Source organism: Myodes glareolus, chromosome 8 (assembly GCF_982192425.1).
Source record: "Myodes glareolus chromosome 8, mMyoGla1.1, whole genome shotgun sequence".
Lineage (NCBI taxonomy): Eukaryota > Metazoa > Chordata > Mammalia > Rodentia > Cricetidae > Myodes > Myodes glareolus.
The window spans coordinates 54,352,842-54,368,482 of NC_142033.1; the positions used below are offsets into that span (position 1 = coordinate 54,352,842).

The 15,641-nt window shown below is 39.6% G+C and overlaps 1 protein-coding gene across 1 annotated transcript in view; it reads left to right on the forward strand.

The window, feature by feature from the left end:
* The first annotated feature begins 2,318 nt into the window (after positions 1–2,318).
* Positions 2,319–15,641, forward strand: part of Dhx15 (DEAH-box helicase 15) — a 40,307-nt gene continuing 26,984 nt past the window's right edge. Inside the window, exons 1-3 of the mRNA XM_085691903.2 lie at positions 2,319–2,540; positions 7,960–8,395; positions 11,461–11,654. Coding sequence (XP_085548029.1) covers positions 2,470–2,540; positions 7,960–8,395; positions 11,461–11,654 — 701 coding nt within the window. The 5' untranslated portion in view covers positions 2,319–2,469. The remainder of the gene's footprint in view (positions 2,541–7,959; positions 8,396–11,460; positions 11,655–15,641) is intronic.

The following is a 15,641-nucleotide window of genomic DNA, read 5'->3' on the forward strand; positions in this document are numbered from 1 at the left end:
AAGGAAGCCCATTTCTCTACAGTCATGACCCGGCCACAGAAGAAGCAAGATGTGACTGCCTTACCGAAAAAGGTACCAAGTCATGTGGCTAACATAGAGAAGAAAAATGGGCTAATATAAGTTATAAGAGTTAAAAAGAAAGCCGGGAGGTGGTGGCACACGCCTTTAATCCCAGCACTTGGGAGGCAGAGGCAGGCGGATCTTTGTGAGTTCGAGGCCATCCTGGTCTACAAGAGTTAGTTTCAGGACAAGCACCAAACTTATATAGAGAAACCCTGTCTTGAGAAATAAAACAAACAAACAAACAAAACAAAACTAAAAGAACCCATTTCTTTGGGTCTCCAACATAAACCAAAGACCATCTAAGATATCCAGCCTCGTGAACTAAACAACTACAGAATTCTTGGCCTTTCTGTTGGGGGACAGCTATTAACCAGACCAGAGTCTGTGAGTCACTCTAATGAATTCATATATATGTCTAAATATCATATATACACACATAACATATATAAATATACATATATGTTCATATCACTCACACACAAATATATTCTCTCAGTTCTTTCCCTCTAGAGAACTCTAACTACTGCAACTGGGTAATAATTTTATAGAGCAGCTGTCACCTCCGGTTTCGACATGACCATTATCTTCTATCAGAGAAGCTGTGAAGATAACTCACATGTGCTCCTTCTAAGATCTGGTCCATTAACATACATCTTGGAGAGAAGAGGAATCTCATGGGGTTTACAAGGCTCAAGAGTCTGCACAAGAGGTTCCTCCTGTCCAGAAGATATGGAGGAAACACCCGACAGGGGTGGGACTCTTCCGTAGCTTAGTTGCCTGTAAGTTGCCCACAGGACTCTTCAGTGCTCCTGCTTTTTTTGTGAGTCCTTCTTGCCATTGGTGGAGCACCAGCGGTTTGTGTGTGTGTGTGTATGTGGGCACACATGCGCATGTGTGTGTGTGCATGAGAGGGAGACAGGGGGGGGAGAGCGAGAGAGAGAGAGAGAGAGAGAGAGAGAGAGAGAGAGAGAGAGAAATGGGTCTTACTAAGTAGTTCTGGTTGTTTACTACTATGCAAACCAGACTAACTTTGAACTCAGAGATCTGATTGCCTCTGCCCTCTGGAGTGCTGAGATTAAAGGTGTGTGCTGCCACCTTGGCTTAATAAATTGTTAATGTATATTTAGGATATTGGATATTGTGAAAGCAATAAAAAAATACTCATTTTCGCCTGGCTTTGGTGGTGCATGCCTTTAATCCCAGCACTCGGCAGACAGAGGCAGGCAGGTCTCTGTGAGTTCAAGGCCAGCCTGGTCTACCAAGTGAGTTTCAGGACCGGTTCCAATGCTACAGAGAAACCCTGTCTCGAAAAATAAAAACAAAAACAAAATAAATGTGAACGCGGCCACCACCGTCTGGCTACAGTAGAGTCTTACTGGTTGAGTTTATTAGCTGACTTCCTTCAATCTTGGTAATCATGTCTATAAAAATGCTTTTCCAGGGATCACTCTACTAAAGATAAAAGCCGGGTACTCTGGCAGAGGCCTTTAATCCCAGCACTAGGAGACAGAGACAGACAGAGCCTAATCTCTGAATTCGAGGTTAGCCTCATCTACAGAGCGAGTTTCAGGACAGCCTGGGCTACACAGAGAAACCCAAACCAAACGAAGACAGAGGCAGAGCTAACACTCCGGGTGCCTTATATATACACTTATATACACACAAACGAGGAAGACTAGGGCAGAGGCAAAATAAGGTGCACAGTACGATTACTGCCAATTTTCTGCACCCTATCCAAAACACCTATATTTTGAATAAATAGATGTTCTCTGTCCTGTGGCAAACGGGCAAAATGAGTCGAGGTAAATTAACATTTTTCTCACCCAGTTGGGTATAGGGCATAACAACTGCAAATTCTGGTTCTGGAGTTATGAAATAGTTGGGTCCTGCTCGGCCACTTATCAGCTGGGTGATCATCATTAGTTTCCTAATCTTGCTGAGCTACAGACCCTATAAAAGCAAAAGAAAAGACACAGACGGATAGATTTCCTAACTCGGACCAGGCTTTTTCAACTTTCCGAGTGAACTCTAGACGGCAAGTAACAGCTTGAGCCCGGTCTCCATCCCGCCAAGCCGCCACTCAGACTGGCGCACCACTCGGAGGAAGAGGGAGGAGCCCGCGGAGCTCAGGAACCTCTCAGCCAATCGCACGGCGGGAGGGGCTGGCGGTCCCGCTCGGCGTGCGCGCGCACCGCACCGGCACGCCCGCCGCGGAGGCGCGTGCGCAGGCCCAGCCCTCGTCGCGCCGCCATTTTAGCTCCTGGTTCGGGCCGCAGCGAGCGGGCTGTGGTGGCGGGAGGGGTGGGGGTCCCCGCGAGTTGAGCAGCGGGCCTCTCCTGTGCGGATCAGGCCGCCGGAGTCTCTCTTCTCCCTTCCTTCCTAAGCGTTCGCTCTAGGAGTGCGAGGATGTCCAAGCGGCACCGGTTGGATCTTGGGGAGGATTACCCCTCCGGCAAGAAGCGTGCGGGGACCGATGGGTAAGGCAGGCCGGGGCGCGCGGTGGCGGCCCAGGCTTTTGTTGGCTTGTGGCGAGGAGCAGGCCCGGCGGCCGAGTCTTTGTCTGGCCCCGGGCGGCCGTGGGCGCGGGCTGAGTGTGTGCGGCGAGGGCGAGAGGCCTGCGGCGGCCACGAGGAGCGGGCCGCGAGGCCTCGGTGCTCGCGTGAGGCCCTCAGCCGGGGAGAGCGGCCGGAAGCCGGCGGCGGTCAAGGGCACCGGGCCGCGGGGCGTCCCTGGGCGGCGGCGGGAGCAGTCCGCTTGCAAAGAGAGGCGCTCCCACCGCGGGGCTCAGTGTTTGGCGGGAGACGACGGGCCTCCTTCCATTGAGGCACTTCAGCGGAGGCCGTTGCCAACTTCCGCCCTCCGCCTGCCCTCCCGCCATCTCCTTTATTTCCTGCTTTGCTTAAAAATCGTCTCTGCTGAGCATCACTGGAATAGGGTTGCGAAAAGATGTGTGCCCTCCTCCGCTCCATAAGTTATTTCCTTTCCGTTCGCCACTTTGGACTCACTTTTCAAAAAGTGTTGTTAAGCATGTAGGAGCAAACATAACCCACGTGCCGATTGAGAAATGCTCGCACCGATTCCTGATCTGGCTATTGGGCTCCTTTCTTAGACTTTCGCAGAGGGAAGAGGCATGTATCATGTAAGCAGTTATACATGTAATGCAGTTACTATTTTTCCTCCATGGTTTTGTTTTTCCCAGTTTCATACTTTGGATGCACTGTGGTTTATATTCCTGCCCGCCGCCTCAGGCCGTCGTGTGTTTTCACTTCGGCAATACAGAGATCTGTTTGGTTCATTAAAACAAAACAGAATCCACATTTTAATTGTTCATTAAAACAAAACAGATAGTCTGTTTGGAAGACAGACTATCCAAATTTGTTGCATGATTTCATCGTTTTCTTGTGCCCTGTGAGTTTTTAATTCACGGGCAGCCCTTTGGAGTTTTGAGTTCTAACAGTGTGAAGTATAAGTCAGGATAAGGATGTGTTCTGATACTCTCATAAGATTGAAGTACTGGATCGGGTTTGTCACTTTTGGATTTTGTATTTTTTTGTGTTTTTCTTAAATCTTGCAATACTGGGCGTTGAAATAACAGCACCACAAGACAGCTTCTTAGTCTCCTCAAGCAAAAATCCCACTGTTAGTATATGAGCTCGGTCGCAGTACTTCGAGGTTGTAACACAGTGATATTTTCCAAGGGAGAGCAAAGTTACAGTGAGCTTTTCCATACTTTCTAGTGGCGTCTAGGACTCTTTCTCAACATGAAACTTAGTAATGTAGTTAGACATCACCACCTGTCGTAATGACATCTATATTGGGTTGGTAAAGGCAGGGGACAACATTTGGTTCTGAACTTCTGTGAAGCTGAAATGTCACATTTGGCTAAGGTGCAACTGACTTTCTCTCCTCAGAAGTCGCATTGGAATAAACACTGGGAAACGGTTCATTAAGTGCTTTTTGTGTGTATTTTCACCATTCAGAAAGCTTTTATTGGGATTAGGGATTCCATGTTACAAGTGTAGTGGTTTCCTTTTTGCAAAACAACCTTGGTTCAATGGACTTTTGGTGTAGCATGGTAGCTTCATATTTCTTTTGAATGTTACATGTTTGTCGGTGAGTATAGAAGAGTTAGTTCATTTGTACAGTAATTCCTTAATTTCTAGAGATTCTGGAGGGCAGTTTTTACACTGTTTCCTAAGTTTTTTGAGTACCTTTTCTTATAGAAGTGGTTTTCTTTAGTAATGAATTTATACAACATTTGTGCTTGGTTCCTTCTCCAGCCCCCCTCACTTAGTTTGAATGTACTTTACCCCTCCCTCCCCCCTCTTGCTTATTGTATTTGACAGCATAGGCTTGTGAGCCCAGCTGTCACCAGACCCTGTTGTCTTATCTTTCCAGTACTCGTGTGTGTGTGTGTGTGTGTGTGTGTGTGTGTGTGTACACATACATGCCACTGCTTGTGGTGTTAGGAAGAAAACGTGGTAGTCAGTTACTTTCTTCCACCATGTGGACCTCAAGGATCAACTCAGTTTTCCAGTCTTGGTGGCAAGTGCTTTTACTGGCTGAGCATCTCACCAGTTCTGGAAGAATCTGAAGATATGGACATTTTCATTTTAATGGTTTTTAGTATTCCTGATCAGAACTTTTAATTATAGAATAGTACCTGATACTGTTGTAGGTGCTTTGTATGTAGAAGTGTTTTGGTGCAATCCTGTGTGGTATCTGAGATTAAATAATCAGATGCAGTGGACAAGAAATAATTCTTATGCAAAGATATAAAGGGGGGAAAAGCTGTAAATTCCTCCAAATCTTCATTTATATCTTTGGAGAGCATATTTATTCATGAGTGAGAACAGTAATAACAGTGAGCTCTCAGGATTTGTGTGGATGTATGCTTTGATTTTTTTTTTCACTCATCAGCAACATTAGCCTTCCCATAGGTTGCATAGTACTCCAGTTGTAAGGCGTGTCTCCTGTCTTGCTCAGTGATGTTAAGTAATTCCCAAGTTTTTGTTACTTTGTAGATGGAAAGTATTAGTATCCGTGAAATCTTAGAAGTGAAGTATCTTAGAAATCTTAGAATTTCTAAGAAGTTCTGAAAGTGAGATTGTCAGAAAAAGCAGTGTTAATATAATATTCTAATGTAGAGTAGTTCCATCATTATTATCAATATATTTGTGCCTGTTATTCTATGTACATTTTAAACTGGACCATCAGTAGTAATCAGTAATTATTATTACATTTCAGATATGCCAGAGAACATTATCACAGCATCAGCTTATTTAATGTTTTTAGTTCCATATCAGTGGACAGAACTTATATGCAAGCAAGGAAACACTGACTTTTCTTGATAAATTTCAGTGTTAACTAAGAACTATTTAGAGTAGTTCGCTCTTTTCTCTCTCTTCCTCCCTGCCCCCCAACCCCCACCCCCACCCCAATAGCTCTGGCTGTCCTAGAAACTCACTGTATAGACCAGCGAATTCTGCCTGTCTCCCAAGTTTTGGGATTAAAGATGTGTACCACCACATCAGGATTGTTTTTACTTTCTTTAAAATTATGCTTAACTAGCAAATTTTTATGAACAACTTTTTATGATCAGTGCCTATTTAAACAAGAAACCATGCACATGGACACGTGGACCTATGTATGGAGAGGGATATAACAGGGCTTTTTTTAACTTTTGTTATTCAGAGTATCCAGTGTGAACTGCAACATTCCTAGGCAATTGAATTAGTTTTCTGCATTCCAAATGTTTTCTTGATGGTTTGTTAATATTTTCATTTTGCATAGTAGATAAGCTAGTCTTACGTCTTTGCTGTGGTTTTGCAGCTGTGGTTGCTATGACCCTCTTTTTGGGCTGTGTGTGAAATTCTCACTTTATTGATCAGCAGGTTCTTGTGTTTTACATTGCACTTCTTTCTCTGCTATAGTAATAGTGCTGTAGGTGAACTGTGTCCTGGAAAAGGTGTAAGTGTAGGTATTAATTTATCACATAGCATTACGTGGATTGCTTTCTCTAGTATCTTTCCCCAGGTTTTGTTGATTTGGAAAGGTTAGGTCTGTATCTTAACTGTCTGATTCCATATTCTTAAATATGGAAGATACTTATTCAGCTTCTTTTTATCCTTTGTAATGAAGCGATATCTACAAAGAAACCGTTTTCACACACTCCTGCTTGTTATAAACAGGGTTTCACTGAATCAGAAGCTGACTGTTTTTGCTAAACTGGCCTGCAAACTCTCAAGATCCCACCTGTCTCCCTTCACCGTCACCAGTGCTGGGGTGACAGGTACCATGAGGCCATGCCTTGCGTACAAGGGAGCTTCAGATTTGAACTCAGGTTCGCTTGCTTTCACAGCAAGTGCTTTTACCCACCCAACCACTAGGCCTGCAAAGGTATCTAGTCTTTGAGCTGTTTGAGTCTATATGATTATTTCTTTGCTTTATAAACTTTCTTAACTCACATTTTGCGGTGATGTAAACACCCACTTAAGGAACACTTAAATGAGAAGCAAAATTAACAAAGGTGATGGTTGGGGATATTTTTCAAAGATAGGTTAATGTTCAAGTTTGAAATTTTGAGACTTGTATTTCTCTATTTTCTCTCTTTCTCCCTCTCTCCCCCTTTCCCTCCCTCCTTCTCTCCTTTTCCCTGTCTCCTTCCTCTCTCTTCCCTCTTCCACTCCCCCTCTCCGTTTTCAAGGCAGGTTTCCCTATGTAACAGTTATAGCTGTCCTGAATCTCTCTTTGTAGCCCAGGCTGCAAAGATTTGAACTCAGAGATCTGAATTCCCCTGCCTTCCAAGTGCTGGGGTTAAAGGCTACACCACTATGGCCTGGTCATTTTTCTTAGTATTTTTAAAGTAATCTTTTACCTATATACTTTTACTTTCTTTGGGTTGTGGGTGACAGGTGAAGCTTTATTTTAGTTTTGTGTCCTATGTTTTATAATTCTGTAGTAGGTGGATATTAGGATGGGAGAAGTCCCATGCTATTAAGGCTTTTTTCTTCACTGCATGTTTGTACAGAATAGAGTCCCGTATTTTTTTGTTGTTTTTCAAGATAGGGTTTCTCTGTGCAACAGCCCTAGCTGTCCTGGAACTAACTCTAGACCAGACTAGCCTTGAACTCACAGAGGTCTGCCTGCCTCCGTTTAAAAGTTTGTGCCACCACCACCCAACGAGAATCCCATATTTTAAGAACTCGATCAGATAAAGTTATCAGTTTACCAGTGCTGTATTTAGTAAGCATTTTAGTTTTATTTTGCTTAAGGTCGCTCCCCTACTTGACTGGAGAGTGAATGCTCTTTCTTGCTATGCTATATAAGTGCTTGAGTCATAGGAAATGGACTTTATGTGTTGTAAATAAAGAGCAATGACAGGCTTAAGGATTTGTTTCTGTCATCTCCACAATGACTTATTTTAGTTCCAGCCAACCATATGGCAGCTTATGGTATATGAGTTGGATTTACTCTATTATCTGTCATAGATACGAACTCAAAGAGATCGACCTGCCTTTACCTCCCAAGTGTTGGCATTAAAGGTTTGTGTCACCATGTCTAGCTTCAGGTTTTCTCTTTTAAGTTATGTTATATTGCATTTTTTGGTGAGGAGAGCATAGAAGAGTTGGACCTCTTTACTACCATATGGGTCCTGGGTATTGACTTCAGACTCTCAGGCTTAATAAAACATTTATCTGCTGGGTCATTTTGGTGGCCTGTGAATCAGGTCTTAATGTTGTCATACTTCAGGTTTTAGAAGGATGAAACAAGAGACCTCATCTAGTAAGGATGTTAATGGTTGGTGCACAAAGAATCCGATCATTTCTAATAGTTCATTGAGAGACATGTTTTTATATATATAATCCTCTGATTTCTCAATTTTTTTATTTCCAGGAAAGACCGGGATAGAGACCGTGATAGAGAAGACCGATCTAAAGATCGTGACCGAGAACGCGATAGAGGAGATAGAGAGCGGGAGAGGGAGAAAGAAAAGGAAAAGGAATTGAGAGCTTCCACCAACGCTATGCTTATCAGTGCTGGATTGCCGCCTTTAAAAGCTTCTCATTCCGCTCATTCAACCCACTCAGCTCATTCAACACATTCTACACATTCTGCCCATTCAACACACACCGGACATGCAGGTCACACATCACTTCCACAGTGCATTAATCCATTTACCAACCTGCCCCATACTCCTCGATATTATGATATTCTAAAGAAACGGCTTCAGCTCCCTGTTTGGGAATACAAGGATAGGTTTACAGATATTCTTGTTAGACATCAGTCATTCGTACTCGTTGGTGAGACTGGGTCTGGTAAGACAACACAGGTGAGTTGTTAAATATGTTCTTGTTTAAACTTAACTAAATGTGCTGATTGGTCATGGTGGTCGTTTCCCATTGTCGTGTAGAATACCTTGAAGAAGAGTACTTTGGTGATCACCTTTTAGTGACTTTCATGGTATTTATTCCAATAGAGAGTATTGGGGTTTTTTAGTCTATACAGGAAAAATAACTGATGTTTTCTCATCTTCTTGAGTATGGCAGGGATAATTTCCAACACATTTTAGCCCTGAGATAGAGTTAAGAGTACAGAGTTTGTTTTCTAGTGCTTGTGTAGGGAGATCTGAACTATTGGGGTAGTTGTTTCTTTGTTAAAATATTTGAATTATGTGAATAGTGTCAAAAGTTCTGTCATGGTGACAGATACCTTTTAATTCCAGCATTTAGGAATCAGGTAGTCGGGTTGCTAAATTCAAGGCTGCCCTTGTCTACATGAGTTACCATCTCACAGAAAGAAAAAGGTTAGAAGCCAAGTGGTGTTGGTGCATGCCACCTTTAACTTAGAAGGCAGATGCAGGCAGATCTCTGTGAGTTCGAGGCCAGGACAGGCTCCAAAGCTCTAGAGAAACCCTGTCTTGAAAATCAAAAAGGAAAAAGAAAGAATGAAGAAAGATTGAATTCAAGCTGTCGGTTTAATGGCAAGTGTCTTTAGCTAGTGTTTACTTGCTGACCATAATGCTTTGTTTGCTGGCTTTGGGGGCAAGTATGTTTATAGATTTTGAACTGATTGGATTTATTGTAGCCCTTTTCTTAAGGAGCGTGTCAACTTACTGTTCCATAAACATCTGTAAACTGTTTGGTTATATCCCTGAACTTAAACTCTTATTAATCTGATAAGTGAAAAGTAGTAGTGCTTATGGGGATTAATAGGCATTTCCTTGCCAAGTTGAGTGAAATTAACTGCTTTTCATGTGTTCTGAAAATATGCAAAGATAATATGCTTTTATTGGATTATTTTTTTCATGCCTGTGAATATAGGTGAACATTTATAATTGAGTATACTGCCAGGCAAGTGCATTGATCTATATGGCTTTTTTGAGCAAAGGTCTTGCTCTGTAGTCTAGGCTTGCCTCTAGTTTGGCATCCTTCTGTAATCTGTTATTACAGACATGGAATTTCATGTATGGTTTAGGGTTTATTTTTAAATTTCTTTTTAAAATTATGTACTACAATTCAATTTAAGTATTTCATGGAGACATTTTGATACTGTAGCAACCAAAAATATTAAAAAGACTTAATTGAGGGACAACATGATATTAAGAGCTCAAAGTTTTAGCTGTGTTTGGTGACACCTTTAATCTCATTGCTTGGGAGGCAGAGGCAAAAGGGCAGCCTGGTGTACAGAAATAGATTCTGTTTCAAAAAACCCTCCAACTTTTATGTGTTGAAATCTTTAAAAATGATTCTTGAAGATTATAGATGTAAATTTATTAGTCATTGAATTTTAAATTCATATATTATACCAGTAAGTTTACATAATATTGCCAATCTTTGTTTAACTTGTTTATCACTTTTGGAAAGACAGGAGCTATGTATTTTTCATACTTTATCCATTTTAAGTTTTTTATAGCTCGCCTTTTAAGATTATTTGCATTGTGCAGATGAGGATATGATGAGAACCAAGTGCTATCAAGGCAGACATTGTTATTGGGACAATGTAAAATATGTACCCTACTAGGAAAGTTTTGTTTGAAAAAATATTTTTTGTAGGAACAAAGCACAAGTTTATAGAAGATGGGTTTTTATTAGGAATTAATAGGTAAGTGTATTGCTTTGTCATCAGTTAAGAATACAAAGAGCCCCTAAAAGATTGAGATTTGCCAAATTAACCTAACTGTCTTGTTTCTAAAATGAGATTAAATCATTCATTTTACTGGAATGGATTTTTTCCCAAAATCCAAACACTTAAGAAGTAAGGATTAATTGTTCGTTTGATCTGCTAGTCAGTGGTTTGAATTTCACAATACTTGGTCACCACATTTTATTTTCTACTTTTAGAGGAGGATCTGTGAAATGAAGGCAAATAAATAAAGCTTTCCAAGAAAAGCACCTGACCATGGGTCTGTTGGTTTACAGAACTAGGGGAGATACTGTTATTTTAGTTTGTAGTTTTCTTTATGTAAACCCTTGAAAGATACTATTTTCTTTGGAGAATAGCATAGTTACCTCCCCTTTGTGTTATTTTTTTATGCAATAGTTAGCCTATAATGGCTAAAGTAATCTAAAATATAAGTGTGCCAACTAAGGTTTTTCATCAGGTAGCATCATATAAATGCTTAGATCCAAACCCTCTGCATTCTGTAGCTATTGTGATCTCAGAAGCTTTGACGGAGGCAGGCCCAGGTACTTGTAGCAGTGGACTCTTACTGAAGGTGGTGAACATTGGCATCTCATTATTCTTTCCAGTTAAATGACTATAGAACCAAACAGTGAGAATCCCTTCGTGTCTCCATAGTGTAACAGTTCATCATAACGACTACCTTGAGCTTGGAATTTTCTTTTCCTTGGCTGCTGCTCTTAATCCTATTGAACTTGAAGGTGGCAATTTTAAGAACTTACTTTTAAGATCGTACCTAAAGTACTGTCATTATGCTTACCACTCCTGGAGGAAAAGTAATATGACCTTTTGATGAATTGTAATTTATAGTCATAAGAGGATATATATGATAGTTGTGCTTACATTTTATAATTAAAAATGTGTTTTTCAGAACTACGTTATAGTTTAACTTTTGAGGTTTTTAAAGGGTGGAATTTAAATTGGGTGTTTTTTCCCCCTTGTTTAAAAAATAGTTATGGTACAGCTTACTCTTGAGCATATTGAGCAGTCTGAGTGGACCTAGCCCACCCAGGAGTATAGTTATATCACATCAGTGTTACCTACGAACACTTCTAGCTTAGAGAGTTCATGTTATCGTAACCTGAGTTATAAACAGTTTATTTGCATAATAGAATTTTGTCTTAAATTTTTGGAGTGAAATAAAGTACTTGATGGTGCATATAGTTTGTATTTAAGTAAAGTATAAAAAAATTTAAATGTCAAATTGCTTCATAGATACCACAGTGGTGTGTGGAGTATATGCGATCATTGCCAGGACCCAAAAGAGGAGTTGCCTGTACACAACCCAGAAGAGTGGCTGCAATGAGTGTGGCTCAGAGAGTTGCTGATGAAATGGATGTAATGTTAGGCCAGGAAGTTGGATACTCCATTCGATTTGAAGACTGCAGCAGTGCAAAAACCATTCTTAAGTAAGTACTCCATCTTTAAAATGAATGCTTTTCTAACTGTCGTTCTCTACAGTTAGCTACGGAGCTTTACTGACGGAGTTACCAGTTTTAGAATAGTATGAAGTAGACTGTCTTAGACATGCCAGGTGGCTTCTTAATTTTTTTATTAATTTTTTCTTGGTGATAATATATCCCTTCAGTAGAAATTTCATTTTAAAGGTCAGGTTTAGTTACGTGGTACTACATCTTCTGTGAAATGTTACAGATGTCATAAAATGTGAAGTATTAATAGATTGTTCAGTTGGATATGGTAAGAGCAAAAAAATCACTTTTTAAAAAGTTACTTTTAGAACAGTAACTAATATGATTTATTTGTGGGTAAGGGAAATTAATAGTATAGTACTTGTATGTCAACTCATGGAGGAATCCTTTGTAATTATTATTTATGATAGCTCCTTAAGATCCTGCTTTCTGATAGCTGCTCTGCTTATGGCCATATTGAGCCTCATAACTTTTGCCTGCATAGTTGTTTTCTGTATCTTATAGTTATGTTCTGTATAAGTAGCGATATATATTGTCCCACAAATCTTACTTTCTTCTATGCTTTTATGTGTTGGCATTTATAGGACATTTAGTCGGTTTTAGAAATAACTTGGTTACGGTGTGATTTTCAGTTGCATTGTAAGAAGGTGATGTGTAGCACGTATTTAGTGGTCAGTGACATGAACCTGTGGTGTGGATAGAACTTAGGAGATAAATGAGACTGACTTGATTGAATTAGGGAAAGAATTTTAAATGTCTGGAGAAGTAGAACAGATGCGATATTTTTGTTTTTAAATATTTAGTATGTTCTTCTTTAAAATGTGTAATTTAAACATTTTTTATTAGAATATTCAGTTTTTAGCTAATATACTTTTTCTACTTCTTGAGTATGTTTCCTCCTCTCTCAAAGGATTACTTTTTGACATTTGATTAGTACATTTATCGGGAGAAAGCAGTTTGGAATTTAAGAAAATTACAAGCCTTTATAGCTTGTGTGGTAGAAAGTAAATGAATGGTAGATTTTGAAAAGATGCATCTTTGTGAAAAACCAGCTCATTTTAAAACAGTGCAGTAGTTCAAAGTGAAAACATTTTTGGTATTGTATTACCTTATTAAGCATTTCCCAGAAATTGTAATTAAGCTTTAGAAAAAGAATGTTCCTGATAAGCTTGTTGTTATTTTATAATCTGTTCAGTAGTTTAAACTAACTTGGCATTGCTAACAGCCTTGGAAATGGGTTTATTTCTTCATTTGTTTTCTAGAAAAATTGTAACTGTTATTTAATGAGAAGAGTGCTAGTAGTAGTTTTAATTGACAGGACTGACTGCTTCACTAAGCAGCTGTTGTAAAAGTACCTGGATATGTTTGCTATAGTAATGTATTAACTCTCTGAAAACTCATTAAAAATAGCTAAAGCTTTAATAAATTTAAGGTCAGTTGTACAGTTGATTGAGTAGGAAGAGTGTATGCATAGAACAGCTCTTTACAGTAGATTAGCTATTTTCCTATCTAGAAATTAAAGTCCTCATATGTTCATCAAATAGTCAAATGAACTTTTTTGGTTTTTCTAGACATGGTTTGTCTGTAGTTTGGAGCCTGTCCTGGAACTAGCTAGCTCTTGTAGACCAGGCTGGCCTCGAACTCACAGAGATGCGCCACCATTGCCCGGCCAAATAAACTTTTAATACAAAAGAATAGTAAAGAAAATTTTTCTTAGCGGTATGGTGAGTGGGCAGGGTTTTGTATTTGATTAGGTGATTGTTAGGTATCTCGGGGCCCCAAGCTTATTTCCCTGTTGCTGTTTTGGGATCGAAACTATGAAATACAAACAAACAAAAACTGAACATAGTTTCGAGGAAGTTAAAGAATCAGTCCGGCTTGTGGAAACTAGTGGGTTAGGTAGGGATGAATGCCTCTGTTAACTGTCGTACGTCCTGATGTGTCAAAGAAGACATTGGCTGTAATACCTTTTTAGTACACTGAAGAACATTGTAGTATGGATTGCAGTAAATAATAAAAAACTTCTCAGTTATTTTCATGGAACAGATAGTTTATGAAAGGGAACAGTTTGATACTCATACCTATAGAAAAATATTTTAGAGTTGACTTCATGTCTGATATTACTGGTAGTTAGGGTGATAATTTTTTTTTCAGATGCACAATTAGAAGAAACTTGATATTGAGGGAACCCAGCATTTTTCAATGCATACTCAGCTATTTAACAGTGCTTTATGTGTTCGACAGTGTAGTAAGAAATTAATCTGGTCCATCAAAAGCAAAGAGCAAATACAAGGTTTCAGATCAGAACATGGTATTTACATGGATCGATTAAGATGAGAAATTGGTTTGTCAGGGTGTTGGTTTGGAGTCCAACCCAGGGTCTGCGTTCACTAGATACGTGTGTCTCAGTCTTGAAAATCGCTGTTTAAAATCTAAGACCCAGGTGAAGCTAATAGAAGGATTTACGTATAGGGTGAAAGAATTTTGGGCATATGGGATAGAATTTTTTTCTTTGTTCCCTTAAGGAAAAGGTTAGTTTTTAAGTCTTTAAATATATAAAATTTGAGTGTGTGTTTTAGCACGACCCACCCTAACGCATGCGGATATAACAGATCAACATGTGGTTCTCTCCACCATGTTGATTCTAGCAGATCAAACTCAGATTATCACGTGTAGTGGAAGTTCTTTTATCTGCCGAGCCATCTTTCTGTGGTAATTACAACTGTGAGTATGTTTGAGATACGGTGTCTGTAGCTCTAGCTGTCTTGGCCTTTGCTAGTACAGACCAGGATATCCTAGAACTGAGTTATGTCTCTGACTCTGCTGCCTGAGTGTTGGTTTAAAGGCATGTGCTACCACGAGGAACAGTTAACTTTTTTGCTTTGGAGAATACTACAGTTACTTCTAATAAAAAATTTAGACATCGAACAAACTTGTATAAGCATTTTTATGCGAGGTACCTTTTAAGATATTAAAGAACTAGATTATTATGGACACATTATAAAATCATTGCCAACACTTTGAATGTGTCTTGTCTAGTTGAGCCATAATTATCTTTGAAGTAGGATTTATGTCTCACATTTTTTACACTTACCTTGTATGTAACTTTTGTAGATTCTCCTTCCCTTCTCCACTTAATCTGGGGAAGTGAAATAGGCAATAGAGGAACGTGAAACTTGTAACTTCAAGAATCTTAATGAATATTTACCAAAATTAGGAAAGGAGGCAGATTCAGTAAAATCCTTAAAGGTTCTGTTGATGAAGTGGGACATAGGAATCTAGTGATTTATGTAATTTCCTTTTCATTCTGAATATATTTTGGTTATCTGAGTAACTTTGGTTTTGGAATTTTAAAGGAGACCCAGTGTGGGGTTAAACAGTATTTTTGGGAGACATGAGATTTTTTTTTTCTGTTGATTATTGTTCTGATAGTCTACTGGGAATTTTATCTGGTGTATAATTTGAGGGTAAGCTGCTGGGAAGCCAAGAAAAGGTAAAGTCCAAAGGAAGTGGTTGAGATATGTGAGGGGGAAAATGAGTGGAAGTCTTGTGTTTCATTATGATAAGCTACCCCATGTAAAGCTTGAAGGAAATACATTTTTAACAAAAAAAATTACAAGTCTAGGTCAAAATTTTAATGCCAAAGGTAAAGAAGACGACGAAAACACAAAAAGGTCTTACCGAGCAAAATACAAACCCTACTCAGTAAGGATCTTGGTATAGAACATTTAAGGTTGGCACCAGTGGATTATAAACGATTACATGGCAAATTTAATACTGATGTGCCAACTGATTATAAGAATTTATAATCTGGAGTGCTGGCCAACAGGGCACACTGATCTAGCAGATGGGGAATTTGAGAACCATGATGATGTCTCCTCTGTCCTAGTCTTGAGTTGCTACCTACCCTGCTACTTAAAGTGTGAAAATTAGTTGCAAGTCTTCAGAAGATGGAGTTGGTAACTG